Raw genomic sequence first — 26,939 nt, 5'->3', positions numbered from 1 at the left:
AAGTCCATCCTACCTTTCTAGATTTCTCTAAATGTTGCTGTCCTTTCTTTATATTATCTTGTAAGGGGAAAAAAGAAAGGTACATAAACTCATTGAGTACAATGTCTACTTTATTGTACATCGGACCCATGGTAAAGGTTTAATTTTTTTTTTTTTTTTTACTTATTTTATTTTTTATTTATTTTTGGCTGCGTTGGGTCTTTGTTGCTGCGCACGGGCTTTCTCTAGTTGCGGCGAGTGGGACTACTCTACGTTGAGGTGCACAGGCTTCTCACTGTGGTGGCTTCTCTTGTTGCGAAGCATGGGCTCTAGGTGTGTGGACTTCAGTAGTTGTGGCACGTGGGCTCAGTAGTTGTGGCTCACGGGCTCTAGAGCGCAGGTTCAGTATGTGTGGTGCACGGGCTTAGTTGCTCTGCAGCATGTGGGATCTTCCCAGACCAGGGCTTGAACCCATGTCCCCCTGCATTGGAGGGCAGATTCCTAACCACTGCGCCACCAGGGAAGTCCCAGTTTAATGTTTTCTTGCAGTTTATTCCTAAGTTAAACTGCATGAAAACATTAAAAAAAAAATCCCCCCAAAAATCATTCTAACTGGACAATGTTAAGAACTATTTTACTTCCAGACTCACAAAACAAACCAACAACTACTTTAGTTCTAAGGCTTTCTAAGAAGTGTATTTTAGATTTAAGGTAATAACCTAAATTAATTCTAAGATCCAAACAGAAAAATGTTTTAAAACCAAGACTGTGGAACTCAAATCCTTTTTATCAGGTCAATGTAGAGACACAGATTTTCATTATGAAGTTTGAATTTAAACGCAAAGATTCAGAGCCTGAAAACCTCTAAAATTTTATCAATGGCTGGCAACTAAACTGACTTAAGCTCAGTGTCTTTGGAATTTCCTCTTTGATATTCTTAGATGATTTTTCAACATGAGATAGTTTTCATTACTTCTAGTGAATAGTCGCTGAAATGTCAAATTCTCCTTTTATTCAAACACAAAACTTCTGAAACTTCGTAGTTCCTATTGTTAAACCAAATCAGGTTAAGTACTGATTACTATTAAATGTAAATATAATTTTAGTGCTAAATGTTAAGAGCTCTTATTTTCCATGAAATCAAATCCAAGGACATCAAATAAGCAATTTGCTAAAAAGCATACCATGAATTAGAGGTAAAGTCAGATTTTAGAAATTGTTTTAAATTCCAAATTCAATGTGCTTCTCATTATTCCACATTAACAATGGTTTATAAAGGAGATTAGAAAATTAATAAAATGTTCAAAAGTGAAGATAGTTATGAAATGTTGTTCTTATACAGAATACCTACTTCAGCCATCTCTTCCTCTTCCTCCTCTTCTGAAGTCACTTCTTCTGCTATCCCATTCTGCAAAGAAAAAAGAGTTTGCCAGGACTACATAGAACAAGTAAGCACACACTGAGTACATCAGAAGATTTTAGGGACAAACTATCAATCATCTGTCACTGCAGTTCCACTAAGAGCTTATTAAAGTTGAAACATTTACTTCTAAATTCAGCTTTGATTTGACAAATAATATTTATCAGCTTTTTAAGAAGAAACAATTTTGAAAAATTCAACTTAATAGATGCCTTAGAAATTAAGAAAGGCAATTAGTCAAATATAAAGCAAAACAGAAAAAAATTTTAAACATATTCTAATTTAAAGTCAGAAAACATTTTACACACATAGCTATGTGTATAAGGCTAATGGCTTCTTTTGCTTAAAATACCCCAGACGATGGATTTCTTAAAATATCTACCTTTTTAGTTTTGAAAAGCCTGAATCTTTCCATAAATTCTACTGGCTTACATTTTAAAAGGTCAAATGTGTTGCACAGGCATAGACACTGCACAAAACTAAAAGTTATAAAGGGATCACCGTTTCACTAAGGAGCTATTTTTCTTTTCTTTTTTTTTTTTTTACATGTCATTTACCACAATATTTCTATATGAGACACAATTTAACACTCATTCACAACGAATCTGATGAGGTTTTAAGAAGGGCCTTCATACTTAGTTTTGTCAGCGTTCATAAAGACAAGCTTCCTGGACCAGAGCACAGTTCTCTAGGACACAATATATAAAAACTTGGTAGGATTTTTTTCCCCTAGACATTCTTGCTGTATTTGTTCCAACTACAGCTGGTAAGGATCACACTCATATAGGAAGCCAACCTTGCTGGTCTCTTAGTGTGTCAGAACCAGAGAGAAAAGACAATTTTTTAATGTAACTCAATGCAGCAGAAATTCCTTAACAGATTTATCTCTCCCTTTTACTCAGGAGTTGGAAAAGTCCACTTGCCAGCACCTCCCCATTCACGCGCCACAGGAAGAGCACAGGTGTGCAAAACCAGAAAGGGGAGGCCATAGCAGAGAAGACTGACAATTGCTGAGGACACTCATAACAACTGACACTGATCAATGGTATACCTCATCTATAAATGAGTAGATAACCAAGCATCACCAGATATTTGAAGAAAACCAGCAATCTGAAAGAAAGGCACCAAGTTGAACAAGCAGAAAAAGTGACCTGAAGCATTATTAATGAAGGCAATAAAAGAGAATTTAAAAATCTAATAATTGGAATCTTTAGCAGTAATTGAGAAGATACTGCATCCACAAAACCTAACAAGATTACTATGTAAAGAACAAGAAAGTTCTGGGAAATCAAAAAGATCTCCCCTCAAAGAAAAAAAAAACTCAGAGGGGTCAGAGAGAACAATGGACCTAACTGAACAAAATATTTATGACTAAAGAAGACAACCAAACTGTGACATTCCCCTAAAATGCGGAGAAAAAGGAGGTGGGGGATGGGGAGAAGGTGATTAAAATAAGAGAAGAGTTAGGGAAATGGAGATAGGAATACAGAGGTCAAATATTCATCCAGCATTCATTCAGAAGATGAGGGAAAGAAAGAGACAAATGTTGCCAACCTAAAGAAGGACTTCATAATCATAATAGCAAGTGGCTCTGAATGCCCCAAAGGAATGTTGAAAAGTAAAACCCCATACTTCACAGTTAAAGAAAAAAACCATGCCGACTTCCAGAAAGAAAAAATATAAAGAACTAAGAATCAGACAGGCATCAGACTTTTCATCTGTAACAACAAATACCAGAAGAGAAAAGTGTAAAGAACTTGGAAGAAACTCAATTATGAACTTAGAATTCGATATCTAGTTCCATCAGGATGGAAGCCATACCTGTGTTTGTTCAGCACTGGATCCTCAGCACTTACATAGAGTACTTTACACAGAGTCAAATAAATACTTGTTAAATGAATAATAAAAACAGACACAGTATTCAAGAAACACTCTTCATACACATCCCCACAAATCCTTTCTAGAAAAAAAGACATTATTCAGGGATGTATTTCAGAAAGGGGCAACCATGGAATACAAGAAACAGCAATAAGCGAAGACAACAGCAACATCAATGGTTAAGTCGAAGCAATTGCTGCTAATGCAGCTGAAAGGTTACAGGCCATATTCTCTGACCACAGTGAAAAACGAAAAACCCCAAAGCCGTCTGAGAATCTTTAAAAAAAATTTTTTTCTAAATAATTCTTGAATTTAAGAAGAAATGGACCCTCATGCCCCAGTAATCCACTCTTAAATACATGCCCAGAGACATACTTGCACGGGTGTACCATGTACTACAGACAAGAATGATCATGGTAGCACTGTTCCTAACGGCAAACTGGAATCAACCCAAATGTCAGTAAACAGTCAAATGGATAAGTATGTTATGGTACACTCAAACAATGGCATAAATACAGCAATGAAAAAGAACTACAGCTACACACAATATAAATGAATATACTCACAATGGTGAGCAAAGACAAACATGAAAGAATACATAGTATAACTCTTAATATGAAGCTCAAAAAACAGGCAACACTAAACCATATTGTTCAGGGTTGCATATATGAGTGATAAAACTAGAGAAAAGTAAGGAGAGGATTAGCATACAAGGGAATGATAATCTGGAAGGAGCCTGCAGAAGATTCTGTTGTGCTAGCAATGTTCTACTTCTTTACCTGGGTGGTGGCTAGGTGGTATAGTTGTCATGTATTCACCATAACTTTTATCCTAAACCTATGTCTATATGTTTTCAATACTATTATTTTGAACTTTTTCTTGTAAAATATAAGAGTAATATGAACAAGAGATGGAATCAAACTACTTAGGAAATACAAACTATTTAGAAAATAAGTATACTAAATTTTAAAACCTGTGCAATAAAGTCAAACAGCACTCGGAAGAAAATGAACACCCTTACATGTTTGATAAAAAAGCAGTTTAAATCATATTGATCCAGTAAACTAAAAAAGAAAAAGGAGAAATTATTAAGACTGGAGTGAAAAAGAAAAACATTCGATTTAACAAATAAAACTAAGGGCCAGTTCTTTCAATAGACCATTATAATAAAACAGACAAGCCTCCGACAAGTAATCAAGAAAACTTCAGGATTATAACCACAGATGAAGATGATGCAAAAAGTGAATACTCTGCACATCTTTCCAACAGCTTCAAATGTATAGATAAAGTTACCAATTTTTTAGAACCTAAAATTACTAAAACTGACAGAAGAAATGGAAAATCTAAATAGACTAATACACAGAAGAGAAAAATGGATCAGGTTCAGATCTTTGTTTAAATCAGGCTTTCTCAACCTTGGAACTATTGATATTTTGGGCCAAATAATTCTTTGTTGTGGGGAACTGTCCTGACGTTGCAGGATGTTTGGTAACATCCTGTCTACCCACAAAAAGCCAACAGCACACTCCTCCAACCCGGCCAGCTGTGACAATCCAAAATATAGCCAGATCTTTCCAAATGTCCCATGGGAGGCAAAACTGCCCCCAGTTGAAAATTAAAACTGTTCTAGATCTTAGGAAAAAAACACAAAGCCTCCCAAGTCATGAGACTGCTTATACCCTGATACCAAAATGAAACAAGAAGAGCTTAAAAGGAAACAGACTATATTACAATCTCACTTAAAGTAGAAAAATCCAAAAATAAAGTATCATATCTATTGTGTTCCACCCCCAACTACCAACCTATGTAGGTGCTGAACGTTTATTATGGGAATGCAAGGATGACTCAAAATTAGGAAATTTCTTCATGTAATTCACAAGTTATATCTTGTGAATGGAATTATATGCAGTCGTGAAAAACAAGGTAGATGTATATGTACTGTGTCCACGATATATTAAGTTAAAAACCTAAGTTGCAGACATTCTAAAGAAGCAGATTGAACATAAAATATATTCTTCTCCCATCTCTTTCCTGAGGCTCCACTAGAATTACAATGAAGACATACGATGAAGAATAAACACTGTACAAACACACAATGGTAACAAAAAATAAAAGGGGGCTACCAGCAGAAAAAAGAATTCACTCATGCTAGAAGATGACAGTGAATGGAAGAATGGTAATTAATGGAGCAAACAAGTAAAGCCATAGGATAGGGGATAATCAGGAGGCTAATTTGTCCCACAGCACCCTGGAGAGGCTCTAGACTCAGACACCAGGTACATTCGACAGCAGGAGTGATGGATAGGATTGAAAACGTACATTAACTGAAAGCCTGTATACAGAACAAACTGTCCAGCCACCAAAACACACTGCTCTCCTTAAGCAAAACTCAGGCATACATATCTACCTCAAGCAAGAGATTATAAGGTTTCATGTCCAGAGAAACCAAATAGTTCCAGCCATCATTTATGATTATGCCAGGAAATAGGGGGTGGGGGATAGGGGGTTGAAGTCAGCTTAAATTCCTCCTAAAAGCGATCAGTTGACAAGTCTTGGCAACAAAGAACTCCCAATCAGCCTTTCAGTATACCTCTCTCAAATATGAATCAAGAAAAAGAAGGAAAAAACATGAATAAGCAACAGAGAATAAATAGATATATGGGGAAAGTCTTCAAAAAGAAAAAAAAGACCAAGATAAACTAAAAAAAATTATTAAATACTTATTAAACTTATTAAAGAAAAATAGAGATGCTTGAGGGAGGGTATCAAAGTAACTCCTTAAAGACACTCATGAATATAGTACATTGATAAAAATAAAAATAGAATGCTATGAATACAGAATAATCAGAGAACAAGAACTTATGGTTCATCTTTGGAGAGGACCCATAGTGAACGACACCTCCCAGCATTCATCCCTTATATGGACCCCTCCCACCATATGGGCTGGCCCTGTGACTTGCTTTAACCAATAAACATGGTAGAAATGACACTGGGCCAGTTCCAGATCTAAACCTTAAGAAAGCCTGGCAGCTTCCACTTTTGTGCTCTTAGAAGCCAAAAATAAAAATTCTGACTACCTTCCTAAAGAAAGAGAAGCCATGTGAAGAGACCCTGGAATGAAGAGATGTCATGTGGACAGAAGGGCCATGTGAGGAAACAGCAAGGCACCAGACATGTGAATGAAGAAGCCATGCTGGACATTTCAGTGCAGTCACATGTCCAAATAACTACCAGTCCCAGCCACTATCTGCCTGCACAGTGAAGTCAGCAGAAAAACTGTCCAGCTAAGCCTAACCAACTCACACAGTCGTGTGAGACAGAATTGTTGTTTTAAGCCATTAAGTTCTAGGGTAACTGGTTAAGCAGCAATAAATAACCAAAATAAAACTTAAAGTTATGACTGTTCAAATAAAATTTCCAGAAGTTGAAAGATAGGAAAAATGTTCCAGAATTTGAAATTAAGACAAAGAGACAGAATATAGTGATAATAAGAGATACAAAGACTCAAGTGAGGAGGTCTAAAATCCTATTAGTAGGCATTCCAAAATGAACAAATAAAGAATGGAAAGGAGAAAGTTACCACAGAAAAAAATACAAGAACATTTACCCAAGAAGAAAGATTCAAGAATCCAAATTTGAGAAGGTCCATCCATACTGAGTGCCCAACAAAAATGGAAAAACAAACAAACAAACCACAACTCAGTACACCACTGTGATATTTCAGAACAGCAGGGAAAGGACAAAGTCCTAAAAGCTTCCCAAAGTCGCACAGAGATGACTAAGACTCAGAATGGCATCAGGCTTCAACAACACCAGACTAGAAGACAACAGCAGTTACCATCTATTCTCAGGGAAAATTATTCTCAACCTAGAATTATATATTCAACCAAACTATCAGTCAAGTGAAGGCAGAATATAACAGCAGTTACCATTTATTGGGCATTTACTACGCATCAGGAACTGCTCTAAATGATTTATATGTACCAACTCATTTAATCTTTATAGCTCCCCCCAAATATAGGTATTACTACCATTTCCCCATTTTGCAAATGAGAAACTGATGTACATATTGCTAGGTAATTAGCCCAAGCTAATTAGGTAATTAAACCAAGATTCAAACCCATGGTGGTCTGGCTATATATATATATATATATATATATATATATATATATACATTTCTTTTTTTTTTAAGAAGTTAGAACTCAGAAAATGTATTACCCCTTGACATTTTTTTAAGATCTTACTTGCATAAAATCATTTTACTCAGGCAAAATGAGAAAAGGTAAGCCAAGAAAGAAGACATGAAATCTGGAAACAGTGGATCTACTACTCCAGCAGAGGAGACAAGAAAAATTTCAAGATGACAGCTTAATAGCCAGCCCAGAAAACAACCTGCCAAGTCTGGTGCAGAAGAACCAAAGGCTCCAGAAGAGAGGGAGATCTCATAGAAAAGAGACAGAACATAACTTTTTTAAACTAAGAATTATTATTATAAGGAAGACATTGCAAAACAAAAAACTGTACAGAGGAAATATAATAGAAAACTCTACACTACAAAGTTCTAATGATAAGTGGTGATTATTCATATGACTAAATATAATGATGTTTTAGGAAGGGGAGGTGGGTGGGTAAGTGGGTGGTATAAGAGCTAAATCTTTATTATAGTACAAATCAATAAATTATGCCTAAGTAGGTAAATCCAGAAATCCAGAGAGGTTAGAAGTGGTGGTGAGCTAGTGGCTACTTCTGCTGCTTGGAGGAGATAACATTTGAGTTAGGACTTAAGAAGCACAAATGGGTATAGAGAGATGGCATTCCAGGTGAAGGTAAGTGAATAAACAAAAGCAAACAACTGCAGAAGCAAGGCACAGTTATGGAAACCAGGAACATTAACAACAAAAAGGTGGTGGTAGGGAGGGGGCAACTGTTTGCCTGTCATAGTAAATAGGAGCAGCTCCCAAGAATGAAAACGTTATTTTTAGTATCTAAAACAAACAAAACAATTCAACAGGGAAACAAAAACTAAGTTCTAAATAAGTTGTATAATAATGAGAAATCATCCTAGTTTTACTTGTGCTTGAGACAATTTATTTTAGCTCTTGAACACTAGAGAATTTTTACTTTACCTGACCCGTGGGTAGTGGTTGATCTAGCATCTCAACATCCAGGTGCTTAGGAAGGTTATATAATCTGCAGAGTTCACATATCAACCACTTCAACTGCTGACGAAGCTACAAAACACATTTCAGTAAATAAGCATTATGTTAAAGAGCCCTTAGAAGACATGAATAACACTATAACTACTGTAACTAATCCAGTAGGAAATGAGGAAAGTTTATTACTGCTCAATTACAGCCTACAGATAAAATAACAGTCTTTAAAAAATATTTTAGGGGCTGCTAGTGTAAGAAAGTTACTATGGCTTTAGTGCAATCCCTACAACTGATACCTAGCAGAATGACATCAACAAAATGGCAGAGGAAGGGGGGCGCCAGACATTGTCTAATTTTCAGTTGTTAACTTCTTTTCTTAGTAACTTACAAGAGTACATTAATACATTGAGGCTACAAAAAACAGACGCAGTGTTGCTGCACATGGGTTATAAAATTATATATTTCACAGTCATTCATTTGAAAGTAGAGGCAAATGTGGTCTAGCAGACAGAGCCTTGGAATCCAGGTGACCTTGGATACAATATCTAACGCCCTGAGTTTTGAGTCTCCCCATCTATAAAACAAGGAAATTAAAACCTTCTCATAAGGGTAAAGATTAAATGAACTCTTCTGTGAAAACACTTGACATTTAATAGGCTCTTAAGTGTTTGTCTAAACAAACAAACAAACAAAAAAAGACCTTACTAGGAAAACTGCAAAGAATAACTCATTTCCATTTTTAAATCCAGATTTTTTTTAAAGCATATTTACTTTAAGTAAGCAAGGTAAATTATGTGCACAAACATGTTTTTCATTGTTTAAAAAATTGTTTTCAATGTATAAGTTTAGAATTATGATTTAAGAAGAATGGTCACTATCAGTAGCCATGATTGGCAGCAAGTAAGGCAACTGACTTCACTTGGTCAGGAACAGTTTCCTGGATGTCTCTAACCAAGAAAAGAGATGAAGAGAAAGGAGCAGGTTTATGAAGGACTAAGGAAAACAGACACAGAATTAGAATGGGTTAAACAAAGCAAAGAATAAGCCTTTCCAAAGTGGACAATGGAGCAAGTAAAAATGAGGAAAGTTGAGCAGTAAATTAGTATCAAAAAATATCCTCAAGCTTAAAAAGCAGCAAAGCCCCACCATGGATTTGTTATCTGTCATATAAGCTCTGTTTTGTGCTCAGTACATAACAAAGACGAGGCAGGGTGAGCTGGACACAGACCCAACACTCCAACCCCTGGTACAGGAAGAGCTACGGTAGCACTGTGGGAAAGACGGCAGCGTGGTGGAGATGCACCAAGCAGTAAGAAACAGAGCAGCACACCTTCCAGGAATTTCAACTTCACGCTCCCCCCAAAAAAGTGTTTGAGGGATCGAAGGAAGTATTTAAGGAAGTATTTAAGCAATATTTATAGAAGGGAGATGGTCAGGTCTTAGAAATTTACTAGATAGTTTGGGGTTGAGGGGGTAGGAGTCAGGAAACACTGGTATAAAAAAGAACTCTAAGATAGTTCCCAGCTTCAGACATGGGTAACAAGTTTCATTATTTCATTTTGCCCCATTCACAATCACAGAGAGAATTTTTGAGGGGAAACATGATGCGGGAGGTGGAGTACTAAGAGGTAGATGAGTTTAAATTTAGATGTAATCATTTTGAACAGCCACGCACATCTGAGTAAGATTCCCTGGATCTTGTGATAGACAGATAATGGGTTTCAAACTCAGGAGAGAAATTTTATCTAGAGATACAGATTTAGGAATCACTGGAATATAGGCCATGATTTAAGTACTGGGGGTAGAAGAGATTACTCAGAGAAAGCGCAGAATGAGAAGAAAGAGGCAGACCAAGGAATAAGAGCTCAGAGGAGACCAAGGCAAGGCAATAATAAGAGATAAAAACAGGAGACAGTGATCTGATGGAAATCCTCATCAGATTATCAGTTCCCAGAGGACAGGGATATGACTTGTCTTTTATACCCACCACTTACCACAAAGCCTGGCATAGAAGCCAATTTTTTAAAAAATACTTTTCTGCGTTCTACTACTAATAGTTTCCTGTATCCACCCAGGTGAAAAAAAAAGGTATGTATAATCCAGCATAGATATATATATTTATTTTTTTACATCGTATACTAAAGGAGCCAGATTATAGACAATATGCTATGCCCTGCTTTTTCACTTTAGTATATCTTGGAACATTGTATGTGCTCTTGTGGAAAGACTGACTGCATTCTTCTTAACTTCAACATGATATTCTATCATAAAACTATAATTTTTATTTAACCAGCTCTTTATTGGTGGACAATAAGGAATATGTGTTTGTTGAATGGAGGAATGTTTCAATAAGGAAAGAATCAACAGTATCAAAATGCTACAGAAACTTTAGGATTAAAAAAGAAGTCCTGGATTTGGCAACTAGAAGTAAAAATTTTAGTACAACAAAGATGGCAGAATCCAGATTATAATGAATTAAATGAATTAAAGGTAAGGAAATATAGCTTATTCTTATTCAAGAAACTAGGTTATAAAATAACTGGCAGAGAGTATAAGAAAGAGTGAAGCATGAGTTTTGGTTTTTTTCTTTTATGTAAATATTTATTTATAAAATTGGATCCAATTTTATATCCTATGTCAATTTACTTTATGAGCATTTTTTTGATGGATACTTTAGACATCAAAAAATAACCCCACTCATTTCTACTATTACAAAACTTACACCTTTAGATCTTTAGAGGCAACCTCCTAAGCAGTAACGGAGCTAAGTCTATCCCTCTTTACCTGTCCTGTTGCCCCTCCCCTGCTGGAGATGTGAACATGTGTCTGTCTAGCTTTTAATTTTTTCCTCTAACTTTCATGGCTCTCTTATTACTCTTATAATACTCTATAAACCAATGTTCTTCTGTTCTTAATTTTAAGAATAGATGTGCTTAAACCACCTCTAACTTATGGTGACAAAAATCTGAGGTAAGTCTCTAAATTCCCCAAATGGTTAGTTCTCCCATTTACTATTAATAGAATAATCTATCCTTTCCTTATTGAGTATTTTGGTTCAATTTAACTCATTCTAAATTCTCAATTGCATGACTCTGTTTCTAAACTTCTAACTGCCTTTACTTGTCCAGCTCAGTGCCAGTACTCAATATTTTATTTTATTCAATATCTGGTCAGACAAGTCTCTCCTCATTTTTTTTCAACTCCATTATTGTTTTTGATTACTTACTCTTCAAAAACTTTAGAGTCACTTGTCAAGTCCCAAAAATAAATCTGTTGGGATTTTTACTGGAATTGCATTCAATTTATAAACTAACATGAAGCTATACAGATAACTGACATATTTATAATATGGAGTCTGCCCATCTAGGAACACAGTAGTCAAGTCTTTCATTTTACTCAGCAAATTTTTGTAGTTTTCTTGATACAAAACCTGCACACCTAACCTTATTCCTAGGTATTTAATTTTTTTAATTTAATTAGAGTTGTCAATAAAATACTTGTCCACCATATTTTCTGATTATAGCTGATATTTGGGAAAACTTGATTTTTATATAATAGAACTTTTAACCAGTCATCTTAAAAATTGCTTTTTTAGCTGACTCCTTTGGATTTTTTTTTTAAGGTAAACAATCATGTCATCTGCAAATAATAATTGGTATTTTTCTATAAAGACTTTGTGACATCGTGGAAAAATGTAATGATAATGTTAACTTTAAAAAAGCATTTAAATTATACAAAATACAGCCTCAACTATCTAAACATATGTATAAGAGTATGTGTATTTTACTAGCAAGGGAAAAAAATACTGATAAAAAATAGCCATCATGTCAACAATAATTGTATCAGGTAGAGAAAATAAGATTTCTATTTTCATTTTTTTGTTGTTTTTAATTTTATTAGTTCTCTCACAATGGTCACTTATAGTTTTATAATCAAAGAAACCAGGTTTCTAAAATGGAAAGTTAGATTGTTTTATATATTAGAAAATAACTTTTTATTTATATACCTTTGACTTTTACCTCAGAGTTATAGACTCTCGACAGAAACAGCAATTGGTGTCATTCTGTCATTATTTCCCACTCACATCTACCTTGGTCCTTTTCCCTTTTTCTACTTCCTACCTTGGCTAGTGGTCCCAACCAAAAAGGCCTGCTTAGTTTAATGATTAGGATTCATGGAAAAGAGACCACCTAATTCCTGATCTAAATTAAGACTATACCTATGTGGAATAAAAATGAAAAACCAGGTATTAAACAGAATATGAAGGACAAAAAAAAAAAAATCTTAGAGAAGCTAAAACCCAGGTTATCAAATAATCATTAATCAGGCTTCTATATCACATTACCTCTTAACACTTAAATTCTATATGTTCATGAGAAAAAAAAAAAGTAGTGTGGCTTATTTTCTCACCGAATTGTTGTTCTTAGTGTCTTCTAGACGTTCCAGAACTGACGTCAGATTTGGGTCATCTGAGTCCACAAACCATATTGGTGAAGAAGATGGATAAGATTCCTGTTACAGAGACACCTACGTTAAACACATTTACAGACAGGCTAACCTGGATATGCAATTAAACCTCACCACTAAATGGCAAGATGACCACAAATTTAAGTAAAACATATCATGGAAAGAAAAGTAACACATTAAAATCCATGTGTGGAGAAACAAAATTTTTAATGGATTTTTTTAAACAAAAATTAAGTTTTACAGTTTAATCTTTCCTGTTCCATGTTACATAATTTATTAGTCTTTAAAAAAAAAAAAAAGGACTTTACCCAGTAAGCAATATGATTTAAAACAAACAGAAGAGAATACACTGCAAAAGTTATGCTTCATCAAAAGTATGCAAGCACCAAGGAAGACAGGTTTCCTTTCTTTACAAAGAAAGGTCTATCATGGCCTGGATTCACCAGCTTTAACATTTAAGGGCTTTAAAATCTGGAATCACAATAAATCCCTCAAAAAGCAAAAACAAATTAAAACCAAAAACTAAAAAACCCCAACCTTGAAGCAGTCTACAGAGTTAAACCATACTACTTTTTGCCTTTTAATATAATAAAACTACATTTCTAAGATTTATCTAGATGAGATCTAACTCTGAATTTTTTAAATAAAGCAAAGGAATATACATCTAGGCCCATGTTTTTAAATCCTTACAAATGTTAAAAATGATTTTTTAAATCTTCTACTCACTATACTACTTGCCTTCTGAGTAGTATAATTACAGAAGTTACTTTGAGATTTCTCTCCAATAGAAAATTGGCCCCTAAAAAATCAATCCCATTTAATTTTGCCTTTTTCCTAATAATTTTCCATCCCTTCTTAGATTGCAAGGAAGACTGTAGCTTCTAAAGGACAAATTTCTTAAATGAGGTTAAGATTACTTCTTAAATATAGCAAGGTGTTAGAAAGGCAGAACAAACAGCAACATAGCTGTCTTAGGGCTGCATTCAGTGCTCACTAGCCACGGGAGTTGGGCTCTGAGACAGGCATTCTCCTTGTACAGCTACTGTCTGTGTGCTCCAGCTCATCGAGGTCAATGATGTTCTTGAACACTGTACTAGGCCTCTAAAATGGCCCCAATAATCTTAACCTCCTGGTAGTCACACCCTTGTACAATGTAATTCCCTCCCCTAGACCTGAAGACTCACTTCTAACAAACAGAATACAATAAAAGTAATGGATGTCACCTCTGAAATTAGGTTACAAAAAGAGGAGAAGTTCTGTCTTGCTCCCCCTCCCATGCTCTTTCACTTGCTCCCCCTGATGGAAGCAGCTCCCTACGGAGAGGCCCAAATCCACTTGGCAAGGGATTGAGAAAGGCCTCTGACCAAGAGCCAGCTAGAATCTGAGGTCCTCAGACCAACAGCCTGAGGAGATGAATCCTACCAACAACTGCATGAATAAGTTGGAGGCAGAGCCTCTCCCTGTCCAGCCTTGAGCTGACTGCAGCATCAGCCAACACCCTGACTGCCTTGTCAGAGACCCTAAGCCAGGGAACCCAAATAAGTCATGCACAGATGCCTGACCCGTAGAAACTGTGAGGTAATTTTGTTTTAAGCTGCTAAACTTATTGCAGAGCAATACATAACTAATTCAACCATAAAATTCCAATATTTTATTCCATCACACAAACTATTACCAAGAAATGCTATTACTACAGATATATTTTTAAAAGCACAATTACATGTGTTGATTTTTAAAAGTTAATGAACTAAGCATGACATGTTTCCACCTATTAACAGACATTTACTCCATTCACTTGTACTGTTTTCTATTATATATTAGGGAAAAGCCATTATTATTAGTATTAGCTACAGTTAGGTTCTAGTCATAGAGAAACAACAATTCTGCAGAAACAGTTTAAAGAAGCATTGCTTTGAGAACTATAATCTCAATTATAATATAGTTGGAGCCACAGAAACTGATTATTTTTAAAGCATTTTACAAAATGTTCTTTAAAGAAAGAAAAACTGTATTGAAGTAGGACATCATTATATCCATTCAGTAATGGTTTATTTTTGTATTCTCATTCCTCAAACTCTTACTGTGTCCCAAACCTCTTTCAGGCTAAAAGGTAGATAGACTGTCTTCAAAATTAATCCTATTCTTAAAGAGAATTACTTATTACATTTTCGTTAAATTCTTCAGCCTAGTTTGAGAACACACCATCTAAACCATTTTTTTTTTGTTTTAGATTTGTATTTTCTTTAGCCTTAAAAAAAAAAGCACTAAATTCTCAGCTTCATTGTGTAGATTAAACTTCTGCATAAGCAAAAGAAAATATATGAATTGTTGCTCTGGACTAAAACCCCTCAAAGCCATATTATGAGAATTGCAAAAAAAAGAAAAAAAGAAAAGAAATACTGAGATCAGTTACTACCTATGCCATATTTTTCTAATCCTGTACAAAAGAAGACAGGATATATACTAGGTCTAAGCAACTATGTTAACAGTTCTCAAGTGGGGCCCTTGGACTCCTAGGTCCAAACTATTTCTACAAGAATACTAAGATGTTAATTGCTTTTCTCACATTGACATCTGTACCAATGGTGCAGACATAATGGTGGGTAAAACTAACTGCTGGTACCTTAGCACAGTTAAAGGCAGTGACACCAAACTATACTTGAAGACATGGTATTCACCACCATTCATTCAAGGTGTTTAAAAGAAAAAAAAGGCATTTCATTTATCAATGTCTGTGATGAAGCAGTTATTTTACTGTATCTCAATCCTTATGTCTTTTTAATATTGCAAGTGATGAAATGTGAAGCACACATGAGCACTCCTACAGAACACATGAGAAAAAGCACTTGTATGACTGAGTTGTGAGCTGAACTAACCACTTTCACAGGACACAATTTTCACTTGAAAGAATGACAAACAATGGTTATTCCAACTTGGATTTTTGATAGATGTTTTCTCCAAAAAGAATGAAGAGAGCCTGTCATTTCAAGGAAAACACAAGACAGTATTTATTGCCAGTGATAAAATTCAAGCTTTCAAGCAAAAATTAGAATTTTGCAAAACCTGTATCCACCACTGTGAGCCTGACAGCTTCCTAACAGTATTCTGATGAGGTTGATGGTGACATTAATGAGTATAATGTTTTCATGTCACCTAACGAAATGTATCAACATTTAGAAGATTTCAGTGAACCAATATTTTCCAAATGACCAATGCATTATGTCATAATATCATGGGTAAAAGATCCATTCAAAGTTCAAGAAAAAAACAAGTTTGGGTAGAGTATCCAAAAAGAATATCTACAACTATCTAAAATAGCTGTTACAATATTCCTTTTTCCAACCAAGTAACCGTGTGAGGCTGGATTTTCTTCCTATTACTTCAACCAGAACAACATATCACCACAGACTGAATGCCGAAGCAAATGACAGACCAGACATCAAAGAGATTCACCTCAAAAAATGTAAAATTGTGCCACTATTCTCATTAAAACTTTTTGGTTTAGAACATAAGGTCATTTTCCACAAAAACATTTATATTAACATGTAATGAGTTTATCTTAATGAATATTTTAAATATTTGTTTTAATTTCTAATGATAAATATTGATAGATAACCTACATAAACAAAAGCTCCTTGGGACCTCAATATATTTTTAATAGTGTAAAAGAGTCTTGACTCCAAAAACCTTGATAACTGCTGCCTGCCCCCCATCCCCCAACCTTTTTCCCCCTCACTCTCAGAATTTCTTCCTTGGAAGAAACATCCTTTTATCATTCTATATTGTGGTTCTACTGAGGTTAGTTTTCCTATCTCCTTCCCATCTTCCTACCTCCCTCCCTTGACCCCAAACCTGATCACAGGTCTCTACCAGCCTATCCTACTCCCAGTGGTTAGCTGTCAGATGAGCTAAACCAGGCAAATCTGGGTCTTCTCTGGGACTAGAGCCATCTTTCTTGGAGATCTAGCATCACAAGGACAATGTTGGCCAACCGGGGTAGCCAGCATTTATCTTGCCAAAATAGAGAGGGTTAAAAGAAACCAAACTGTTTTCTAGAGGGTCATGGATATTTATACTATACTTTGTGCCATGACTGTGAGAATGCCCATTTCACTTCACACCTGCTAACATTTTTACCAATCTGATAAATAAAAGCTGCTACCTGGAAGAAAAAAAAAAGTTCCTATACAATATAATTTGTTACAACATCTCCAAAAACCAATTCATCAACAAAAATAGAAAGCTATCACTTCTAGGAAAATTTCAAAGGATATTACCGATATGCACAAGGATTTAGCTCTAGCTATTAATGTTCAAAGCATTACTTAAAATAGAAGAAAACAGAAACCACCGATAGTAGGAGACACGACTGACTCAATGCTATAGTCGTATAACAGAACAGCACATGATAATTGAAGACATTGGAGGAATAAGTTTATGACAAAGGTCTACAATATTACTGAGTGAAAAATCAGATAACAAAATAACCTGATTTTTTTTAAAAGGGAGAGGAAATCTACATAAACATAAGAGAAAAAAGATGACCAGATGACAAGATATGTACCATAATTTTGACAGTGGTGTCTTCTGAGTGGTAGAATTACAGGTGATTTATTTTTTTCTAGTTTTGCTTATCTGGTTTTTAGACTTCTTAAATGTCTTATTTTCCACATTATAAAATATCCACTACCACCACCTCTGGAAACTGAATCTTCAGCACAAATTTTACATCATGGTCAAGGCTTGTTCAGTGTAATATTTAGAAGACAATCTACATACTTTGAAAGGCATCTAAAATTATCACCAATATTTAAAACTAAGCATTAATGCTTTCAACCTCTCATATACCTCAAGCTTTTAAATTTTTACAAGGTTAACAACTAAGCTTTGTATCTATCTTGAAAAGATAGTTTCCTTACTATTTCTCTTTAAAATGACCCATGATATACAATTTTTAAAAAACAGATGGTGCTCTAAAATCCCAGTGTAAGTTCAAGCAGCTTTCCTTACATTAAATGTTTAAGTGCTTCTAACACCTCTCTTTCTTGCCAGTTATGAAAATTTTAGACAATTATCTAAGCATCTAATTACTCAGGGACCCTTTTTTCCTCAATTCTACTATTAGTTTTATAGTGATTTTAAGGCTTCAAGGATGAAGTTGTCTGTGACCACCACCATAAAGGTTACCATAAGTGGACAAATTTCAAAGAAGTTCACCACCACGGCCACTGCCACCATAAAATGTTGTGTTGTCCTAATCTAAGGCAACGTAACTCAAGGTTAATCAACTTCTTTGCTTGTCATTGCCTAAGGAGTTTGTCTTGTTCAGAAATAGCTTTCTTTACCTATTTTTCCACATAAATCCACTAAGAGACCAATGTGTGGCTCTATATCAAGCACCAGCCAGCAAAACTGCCTGCCAGAATGCTCAGTTTCTGGCATTTTTCCAAATGACATGAAATCCTTGGAGATGGCTGTATCCTAACTTTTTTTGAAAATTGATACACATACTTCTTGTTGAAGGTTCAAAGGTATAACAGTTTTAATTCTTCTGGAGAACAGCTATGGGACACTCTATTTTCACACTTTGCTGTTCAATAAATGTGGGATGGAGAATGAAATAAACTGACAGAATTACCATATGGTAGCTTAATAAAATTCTAAATGACCTGACAACATAAAAAAGCTACCCAAAAAAAAGAAGAAAGAAAAAGAGATTGCTCCCTGATAATCATTTTACAAGTAAACAACATACAACTAAGTATCTAACATGACCAGAGCCCAGAGAAGCAGAGTAAAAACACTAACATTTGGTAAAAGAAAAATGCATATATACCCCTGTGATTTGAAAAAAATTCCCAAGTGTTTGTTTGAATAGCAAATTACAGCTAATCAAAACATCATTCTAAAGGCACTGAGGCAGAGAAAACAAAAGTGCTGAAGAGAATTCAAACCACCTAATCTGCAGAAACCACTGGTTTCCTTGGTTCTGAGTCTGCTTTGTCTTTCAGAATGATCTTTCAGAAGAGAACACAGAACACTATTACAATGGCCTTGGAAAAAGGGACCTCTGCTTCACCACTCTGGCTCTCCAGTAATGCTTTATTTGGCAGGGACTATTTAAATTCAATTCCCCACCCCTCAACTAGCTGACATTTATCTAATACTATCCTTTTCCAGGCCTAAGGAAGCTTAACAACAACAACAACAAAAAACAAGTTACTAAAGGATACACCATTCACAAAATGGAAACCTAAGTCTCCTCTCTTCATGTATCTGTTCCTTTCAAGGAAGGGCATAAAAATGGGGATGAGGGAAGAGAGATACCAACTAGGAATTTGACTCTATATTATAAATTGGCCAAATGAATGGAAACAATGATTCCTCTGGACTGAAAGTACCACTGAGGTGCTTAACATGACAGCTGTGATACTTCCAAAAGATTCTCCAGGAGTTCCATTTGGAAAAGTAATCTGTCCCAGGAGAGTAGACCAAAGAAAAGGTCTCGGGCTCTTTAGTCAAGTTTTGTTATTTCCTTTGTATAACCTTCTCTGGGCTATTTTTTATCAATGTAAAGACTAGAAACGCGAAAAATTGAGACATTAACGGCACTGATTTATTTCCCATGAAAAGCTATTAAAAAGCATTTTCAAAAGTGTTATTCAGCCGCTAATGACACCATCACTTTTATATTTGTAGAGATCATTATCACTGTTAAAGAGCTTCCCTATATATGCTCTCATGTGGGGCAAAAAGTATTATCTATTTTATAGAAAAATACAGTGAAAGTAGTAATTTGCTTAAGGTCCCAATGACTAAAGACTAAATTTTTTTCCGTCTCCTAAACTCTCAGCTCTAACATTTTTAATTTAGTATCTTGCTGTTAGGGTGGGGGAGGGGGTAACCTTTTTGGCAATGATGGATAGAAATTTAATTTAAAAAATGTTCCACCACAAATAGCCTGGCAAATAGCCACTCAGGCAGAAAGAGTAATGACTTATGCTACACAAATAATAAAGTACTATGAGGTTTTATTTGTTTACCAGCTAATTTACTTCCTGGGGGGGATTTCTCACTCTAAAACAGCGATTCCCTACCAAGAGTTCCCAAATGCCAAGAAGTCCATAAAAGGAGTAATGGAGTTGCCAAGTTATGCTAAATATTTCAAAAGGACTAAAACAAAGTCCTACACTAGCTCCCAATAAGGCTGCACAGGTTATTAAAATGAGCTGCTTTGCTTTTAGGTGTGATCATAACAACTGGTTGTTAGCACTGACTGGCAATTAGATCTATTTGCTGAAAATGGAAAGACAATACTTCTAAGTTTGCATGACAAACTTTCATATCATGAGTTCACAGAAAACAAGTAAAAAAAGACTCCTTGAAGTTGAAAATAGCACTCTTTCCCTTTCATATTTAAGATTAGGACAAATTTATAAAACAGAAAAAAAATTTAGCTTCACTCCCTTGGCCTAAAGAGTAACACATCTATGCATTGTTTTTTTTGGTTTGTTTTTTGTTTTGTTTTGTTTACTTCTTAAAACGCTTTCATGTGAAGTCAAATTGCAGATTTCCTATTGAACCCTAAATGGCCTTTTAAATATTTATGCACTACCGATGACACTTTCTTGATGTTTTCTCTGCCCTTTTGACCAACTCTTGGCAGTTAACTTACATGGTAGTTAAGATTTTTGTTCAAACAGAATATAGCTAAAATGGTGGCCATATCATCAACAGTACAAATATTTACTGAGCATTTAGTGAGTGGAAGATGAAAAATATAACTACAGAATATTCCCCCCTGCCACCATAAAAAAGACTTTTAAAAAATCCACAACTATTATACTAGAACATTAAGAAAACATAGCCAAAGCAGTACACAGTTAAGGACTATAGAAGACAGGAAGGGAAACAGATATCAGCATAAACAGCTTATGACTAGAAGAGCCTTGGGGATGGTCAGACATGTCGAGACAGATTGGGGTAGGGTAAGGGGCACATTCCACATGGGAAAAACTGCTGATGCAGAAGCCTGAAAGAAAAAGGGGGCACAATATCTTTAGAGGAATACTCAGAAATTGACATGCAGGTGTATAAGGAAACAACTAGTGAGGTACCATTCACTTAAACATTACAGAAACGGCCTAAGGATGCTTCTTGATAAGCATGGAGAAGACAGGGCCTGGCACGTAGAAGAGCTCAATAAATATCTGGGAATAAGAGGAAATAAGAGGGAAAGTTTTTTAAAAGATAGATCAAAATTATTATTATTTTTTAAGAGCTAAAACTTTTTAGAGAATAGCAAATCAAACACAGTAGACAGGTCCTGACATATGAAATCCAGCCCCATTTTTTCCTTGTTCCTTCCCCTCTAAGAAAATGGCATCAACAAGAGCAAACCATTTTGATTTTATCTAAACACTCAGCCATGTTTAAAGAGTCTTTATCTTTTAGAGATACACACCAAAATATTTACAGATGAAGTGATATGTCTGGAATCTGCTTCAAAATAATCCGAGGTGGGGTATAGATGAAATAAGATTGGCCAAAAGTTTATCACTGTTGAGGCTGGGTACGTGGAGGTTCTCCACACTATTCAACTTTTTGTATGTTTGATGTTTCTCCATAATAATGTTAACACACATTCGTATACACTGAGCATCTACCATGATAATTATGTTCTGATAATGTGTCATAATTCACTAACATCTCAATTTGAATAGTTTGTATTAGTGGTACCATTATACTAGTCCCCACTAGAGCCTCCTTTTGCCAGGTGTCTCTAATTCACTTCTTGTTCCACTTCCTAATCTAGGTCATCACTCAGTATCTTTCTGTGCAGCTGACTCCATCAGCCTCCAATATGGTTCTCAATAGGGCACTGCTGGCATTTGAAGTGGAATAATTCTCTGTCGTGGCAGACTGCCTGAACATTACAAGACATCTGGCATCCCTGTACCCCTGCCACTAAATGCCAGCACAGCACAGCAACACCACCATCCCACCCGCACTGGGATTACCAAAACCACACACTTTTCCTAATGCCACCCACTGTAGAGAACCACTCCTAGTCCTGGATGGCAAAGACATCTTCCCACTTACCTGACTAACTCAGCAGCTCCCCCACAAGCCTACAAGTTCACTCTATCATTGAAACCAGCCCTACTTTTTCCTGGCCATACCTGAACCTGTACCAGAATAATCACCATTCAGACTAGCCAGTCTCTTTATTATCACCTACTTCATGCTCACTACTACTTCCTGTTTTCCATTCTTGGAAAATCTTCACCTTCACCAGCCTATATCCTCGGCTTCTCAAGTCTCATTATAACTTCTCTACTCCTAATCAACCCACATTTTCTCAAGTTCTGCTGTCTTTTTTGGATGGAGTTTCCTCTGCCTGAAATGCCCTTTCGCTCCCTTCCAAAATTCTACTCACCTGTGAAAGTCCAACTCCACAATCAGCCTCTCCTCAAGGCCTTCTCTGAAGCGACCCCAACACCACCACCACCACCACCACCACCAAAGTCAACGTTAATTGCTCTCTTTGGCTTTCATGATGATACCACAGAACTTGGTCACACTTCGTTGTGTAAAACTCTTCCCCCAAAAAGACTGAGTTCTGAAAGCAGGGACTGAGCTACCCAGTTGTGCAAAACCAGCGCCTAGAACAGAACACCTGAGTACAGCTCTTTACTTTTTTTTCTGAAATATACACCTGCTCCCCAGTATTCTGAAAACTATTTTAATGTTAATTATCATAACTTCAAGGCTTTTACAGACTCCGGAGCACCAGGTACGCTGCAGGGTAGGCACTTAAGTACCTACTAACTTAACAAAAGGGAGTTTAAAGACGCCAGACTCGGTTTTAGCCATATTTACAGAGGAACGTGAAACATTAACTCCTGTTATAAGAAGCATATTTCGCAGTTTGGACCAATACCCTAAGTCAATTTCACAACGAACAGCCTGATTATACACTTTTATGAAGAAATTTATTTAACGTTTCAATTTTTTTTTTTTTTACGCGTTTCTGACGAGCTTTCATATGAAGTTAAAGAGTGAGCTTTAAAGGGTCTTCTCGGCTTTGTGACATAAAACAATCCTACTGGGCAGCAGACTTGGGCACGTATCTCCTTTCGCCAGCTCCTAATCTGAACGGCTTACCCACAGGAGGGGCTGCACAAACATACTCCCAGAACACCTGCCGCATCCAAGGTCCAATGCGCCTTCGGAAACGCTTTAGCGCGGAGCCAGGCCAGCAGGAAGGGGATAATTCAAACAGTGCCAGAGGCTGCCTTCTAAACTTTTTTTCCTCAAATGCGTCCGTTTTCAATGTTAGTTTTTCCTTAAACACAAACTTAAAATATAATTGGGGGAATACGCGGAACCAGGGAAATCTGACTGGAGAAGGACGCGCTCAAACTTGAGGGCCCTTCGCCTGCCCCGCCGGGGCTCAAACAACAGCCGACCCGCCGCACCGCGGCCCCGGGGGCAGGCCCCCGGCTGTGGGCGGCCATGGCGACCCAGCGAAGGCTCGGCCGGCAGCGGTCTCCCACCTCAGGGCGCGGCGACGGGGGCCGAGAGGGGGCAGGAGTCCCAAACCCAAGCCGGCGGGAAGAGCCGGAGAAACGAGCCGACCGCCTCCTCCCACCCGAGCCGCGCGCAGTCCCGGCGGGGCTGGGCCGGGCCCTTCTCCGGGGAAAGGGGCGGACCCGCCCCGCCCGGGGGTCCGAGCGGCCTCTCCGGGGCAGACTCCCCTTTGTCCGGGGACTCTGGGCGCCCCTTTCCTCCCCGGCCCGGCCCTGCGGGGCTGCGGCCGGGCGCCTCACCGTGATGTTGCAGTGGAGTGTGAGCGGCGGCGGCGGGGAGTGAGGGCTGCCCGGCGGCGCCGGTGGCGGCACCAGGAACTGGCAATGCAGCTCGTCCAGCTTCCAGCTGACGATGCGGAATCTCTCGTGGTTCTTGTCGAAGATGGACGCCAGGAACTTCAGCTCGGCCTTGAGCCCTGACACGGACATCTTCCCCTCATCTCCGGCGGGAGGGGTGCGGAAGGGGAGCCGGGCCCGGAGCCGCCGTCACGGCCGCGACCGCCCCGCGGGGCCGGCCCGGGCCGCGCTCTCGCGGCTCCGCCTCTCCCCGCCGCCGCGGCCCGCGTCGGATCGGGGCTGGAAAATGGCGAGGGGCTGTGTGGCGGCTTGGGCGGCTGCTCCCTTTGTAACTGACTCCACCGGCAGGAGGCGGCTGCCCCGCGGCTTAAAAGGGCAACAGCGACACCACCCCCGCTACCGCCTTGGGAAACGGCTGCCCCCGCTACTGCCTGGGAAACGGCTGCCCCCACCCCGCCCCCATCCCTCCCCGCCCCGGCGCTCCCGCGCGCCCCCGTTCTGGTGCGTGCACGCGGCTAGCGCGCGCGCCCCCCAGGCCGCCCCCTCCTCGCCGTGACCCAGCCCCCTTCCGCCCGGCCCAACGGCTCTGCTCGCGCCCGCGGACGCCAGGCTCGGGCCAGCTGGCGCCCCGGCCTCTGATCACCAGGAGCCTGAGACCCCCGCGCGCCCCTGTTCTCCAGCCCTGAACCAGACACGTGCGCGGCCTACTGCGCCGGCCACGTCGGCGGGGCAGCGGACGCGCGCCGACCCCTGGGGGCGGTGCTCCGCGAGGCTACGAGCGGGCCACCCACTCACCTGACCCAGCCCCGGGCCCTCCCTGGTGGGAGACTGCGGGCTTCGGGGAGCATTCGGGACCCTTATCGGCCCACCTAGCTTCATCTCCGCTATTCTCATGCTAGTCACCTAGCCACCACTTTAGCCTGAGTTCCTGCCAGGACCTTCTCGCCGGACTCTGCTCACTCCTTTGCTCTCAAACAATCCTTTTACCAAAAAATGATAATTTGGTCTCTGCCGGCTGCTCCCTCCGAACTCTCGCAATTTCATCCTTCCCCTTACCCACTACCTCTGTTCACTCTGGCATTCATTTTCTCTCCCTCTTTCCTGCCTTTAGCTTTTGTCATTGCCCAAGCTTAAGATAACTCTCTCCACCTCCCATGGAGGCAGGGCTGGCCTATTTTCAGTAAAGTCTTAGTTCAAATGTCATCTCAGAAAGGGCCTCCCTGACCACCTAATCTAAAATAGCCACCTAGGCATTGACATATATACACTACCAAATGTAAAATAGATAGCTAGTGGGAATAAGCCACATAGCACAGGGAGATCAGCTTGGTGCTTTGTGACCACCTAGGGGGGTGGGGATAGGGAGGGTGGGAGGGAGAGGCAAGAGGGAGGAGATATTGGGATATATGTATATCTATAGCTGATTCACTTTGTTATAAAGCAGAAACTAACACACCATTATAAAGCAATTATACTCCAATAAAGATGTTTAAAAAATAAATAAATAAAATAGCCACCTAGTCACCCTGTATCACATCATCCTATGTTAATTTCTTTCTCATCACCTGTCACTATCTGATATTTTTCCTGTTTATTTATTGTTTCTGCCCAACGTGAATGTCTTATGCAGAGCCATAGTCCCAGAACCTAGAACAAGGCCTTTTATGTAATAGACACCCAATGTTATGAATGTATGCTCCTATCTGGAATCCACAGCACTTAACACAATCCCTGGCATATTCTAGATGCTCCCAAAATGGATGGAGGACTGCGTGGCAGTCCAAAGGAATATAACATAATTGGGCAGGTAATTAATAGTGTGTTTAGTGGTATGTACTAGAGGCAGGACCAGTTTCATGGGTGTGCAACCTGTAGTTGCATAGGGGTCCTGGCTTAGAAGGGCCTTGTGCTTGGTTTAATGCTCTGCTAATAATTTTCCAACAAGGGGGTCTGCATTTTCCTTTTGCACTGGTCTTGACTGGAGGTACCTAGCCTTCTCTGGTGCCTAAATGTATCCTACTTCATGATCTACAAATGGTCCCTTGTCTACTGGTCCTTTAGATAACAAAATTCAGAACAACACTGGGAGGTAGTAAGTCCACTGAATGGGGAACATTTTAAAAGTTTTTATTTTCATTTACTTCTGAGATATCGTATCATGTTATATTGCCTTTCAAGGGGTCACAGACCCCTCTGAGAATCTAATAAAAGCTATGATCCATCTTACCAGGAAAATACCTCTGCATGTAAAGTGTTGTATTTATGGGGATTCCTGGCCCTGGCACTAGAGGTACCACTATGAACTGGGACTGGGAGAAGAAGGGGTTCCAGTCCTGAGCTCTGAGCCAGAAATAACTAGGATACTGTATTGGCATTGGCATTGCTGGGTTAAGCACAAGTATGGCTTGCTGCTTTTTTTTCCTTCAGTCCCCAGTACTCTTGGGACCCTAACAGGCATGGCAGTCACAGACAAGGACTTGAGACAAAGAGAACAAATTGTTCAGAACTTGGTATGACTTTGAGAAATAAAATTCCCTGAATAAGTTATTTAATCTATCTAAACTTTATTTTGTTATCTCTAAATTGCTATGAGAAAATAGAGCTTTATAAATTGCAAACACTTTTACTAGTTATATCTCAGAAATATATATATATATTAATTTCACAATCCCATTTTTTGAGTGTCTGCTGTGTTCCAAGCCCTAAGAGAGCTAGAAGTGTAAATAGATACAGTCCCTGAATTCAAGAAGCTTAAAATCTAGCATCAGAAACAAAACATTGTTTCCTGGTGCAAATAACAGAAAAATGTGACTTAAAGTGGCTTGGACAATAAGGAAATATATTACTTCACGTAATAGGAAGTCCAGAATCAGGGCAGGCACTAGGATTGGTTGATTAAAGCTTTGATAATATCAAGACCACAGACTCTCCATTTCCTTTGTCAAGCTGAGAGCAAGGTGGCTGGAGCTGTTCTTGCAGGTCACATCCAGAAATAACAATATCCAGAATCAGAAAGGACTGTTTCTTCCATGCCTCCTTCCAAGACATGGGGATTTTCCAAGAATATACCCAGCTGACTTCTCTTCTGTGTCGTTGGCCAGAAATGTGTCACAAGCCTACCCCTAAACCAATCACAGGTAAATGGATGGGATC

At 38.3% G+C, this 26,939-nt stretch overlaps 1 protein-coding gene across 2 annotated transcripts in view; it reads right to left on the bottom strand.

Moving 5' to 3' along the window:
* Nucleotides 1-24,200, bottom strand: part of UBE2Q2 (ubiquitin conjugating enzyme E2 Q2) — a 70,410-nt gene extending 46,210 nt beyond the window's left edge. The window contains exons 1-4 of one of the 2 annotated variants that reach the window (XM_061181863.1): nt 23,730-24,199; nt 12,841-12,942; nt 8,404-8,508; nt 1,331-1,387 (exon numbers count right to left, since the gene is read on the bottom strand). In XM_061181863.1, the coding sequence (XP_061037846.1) occupies nt 1,331-1,387; nt 8,404-8,508; nt 12,841-12,942; nt 23,730-23,918 (453 nt within the window). In that variant the 5' untranslated portion in view covers nt 23,919-24,199. Of the gene's footprint in view, nt 1-1,330; nt 1,388-8,403; nt 8,509-12,840; nt 12,943-23,729 lie in introns of both variants that reach the window. The other variant, XM_061181864.1, reaches the window with a different exon arrangement.
* Nucleotides 24,201-26,939: the final 2,739 nt, after the last annotated feature.

Source organism: Eubalaena glacialis, chromosome 2 (assembly GCF_028564815.1).
Source record: "Eubalaena glacialis isolate mEubGla1 chromosome 2, mEubGla1.1.hap2.+ XY, whole genome shotgun sequence".
NCBI classification, from domain to species: Eukaryota; Metazoa; Chordata; class Mammalia; order Artiodactyla; family Balaenidae; genus Eubalaena; species Eubalaena glacialis.
Note: the sequence above shows the minus strand (reverse complement) of the source record. Positions and strands in the feature narration are given on the sequence as shown.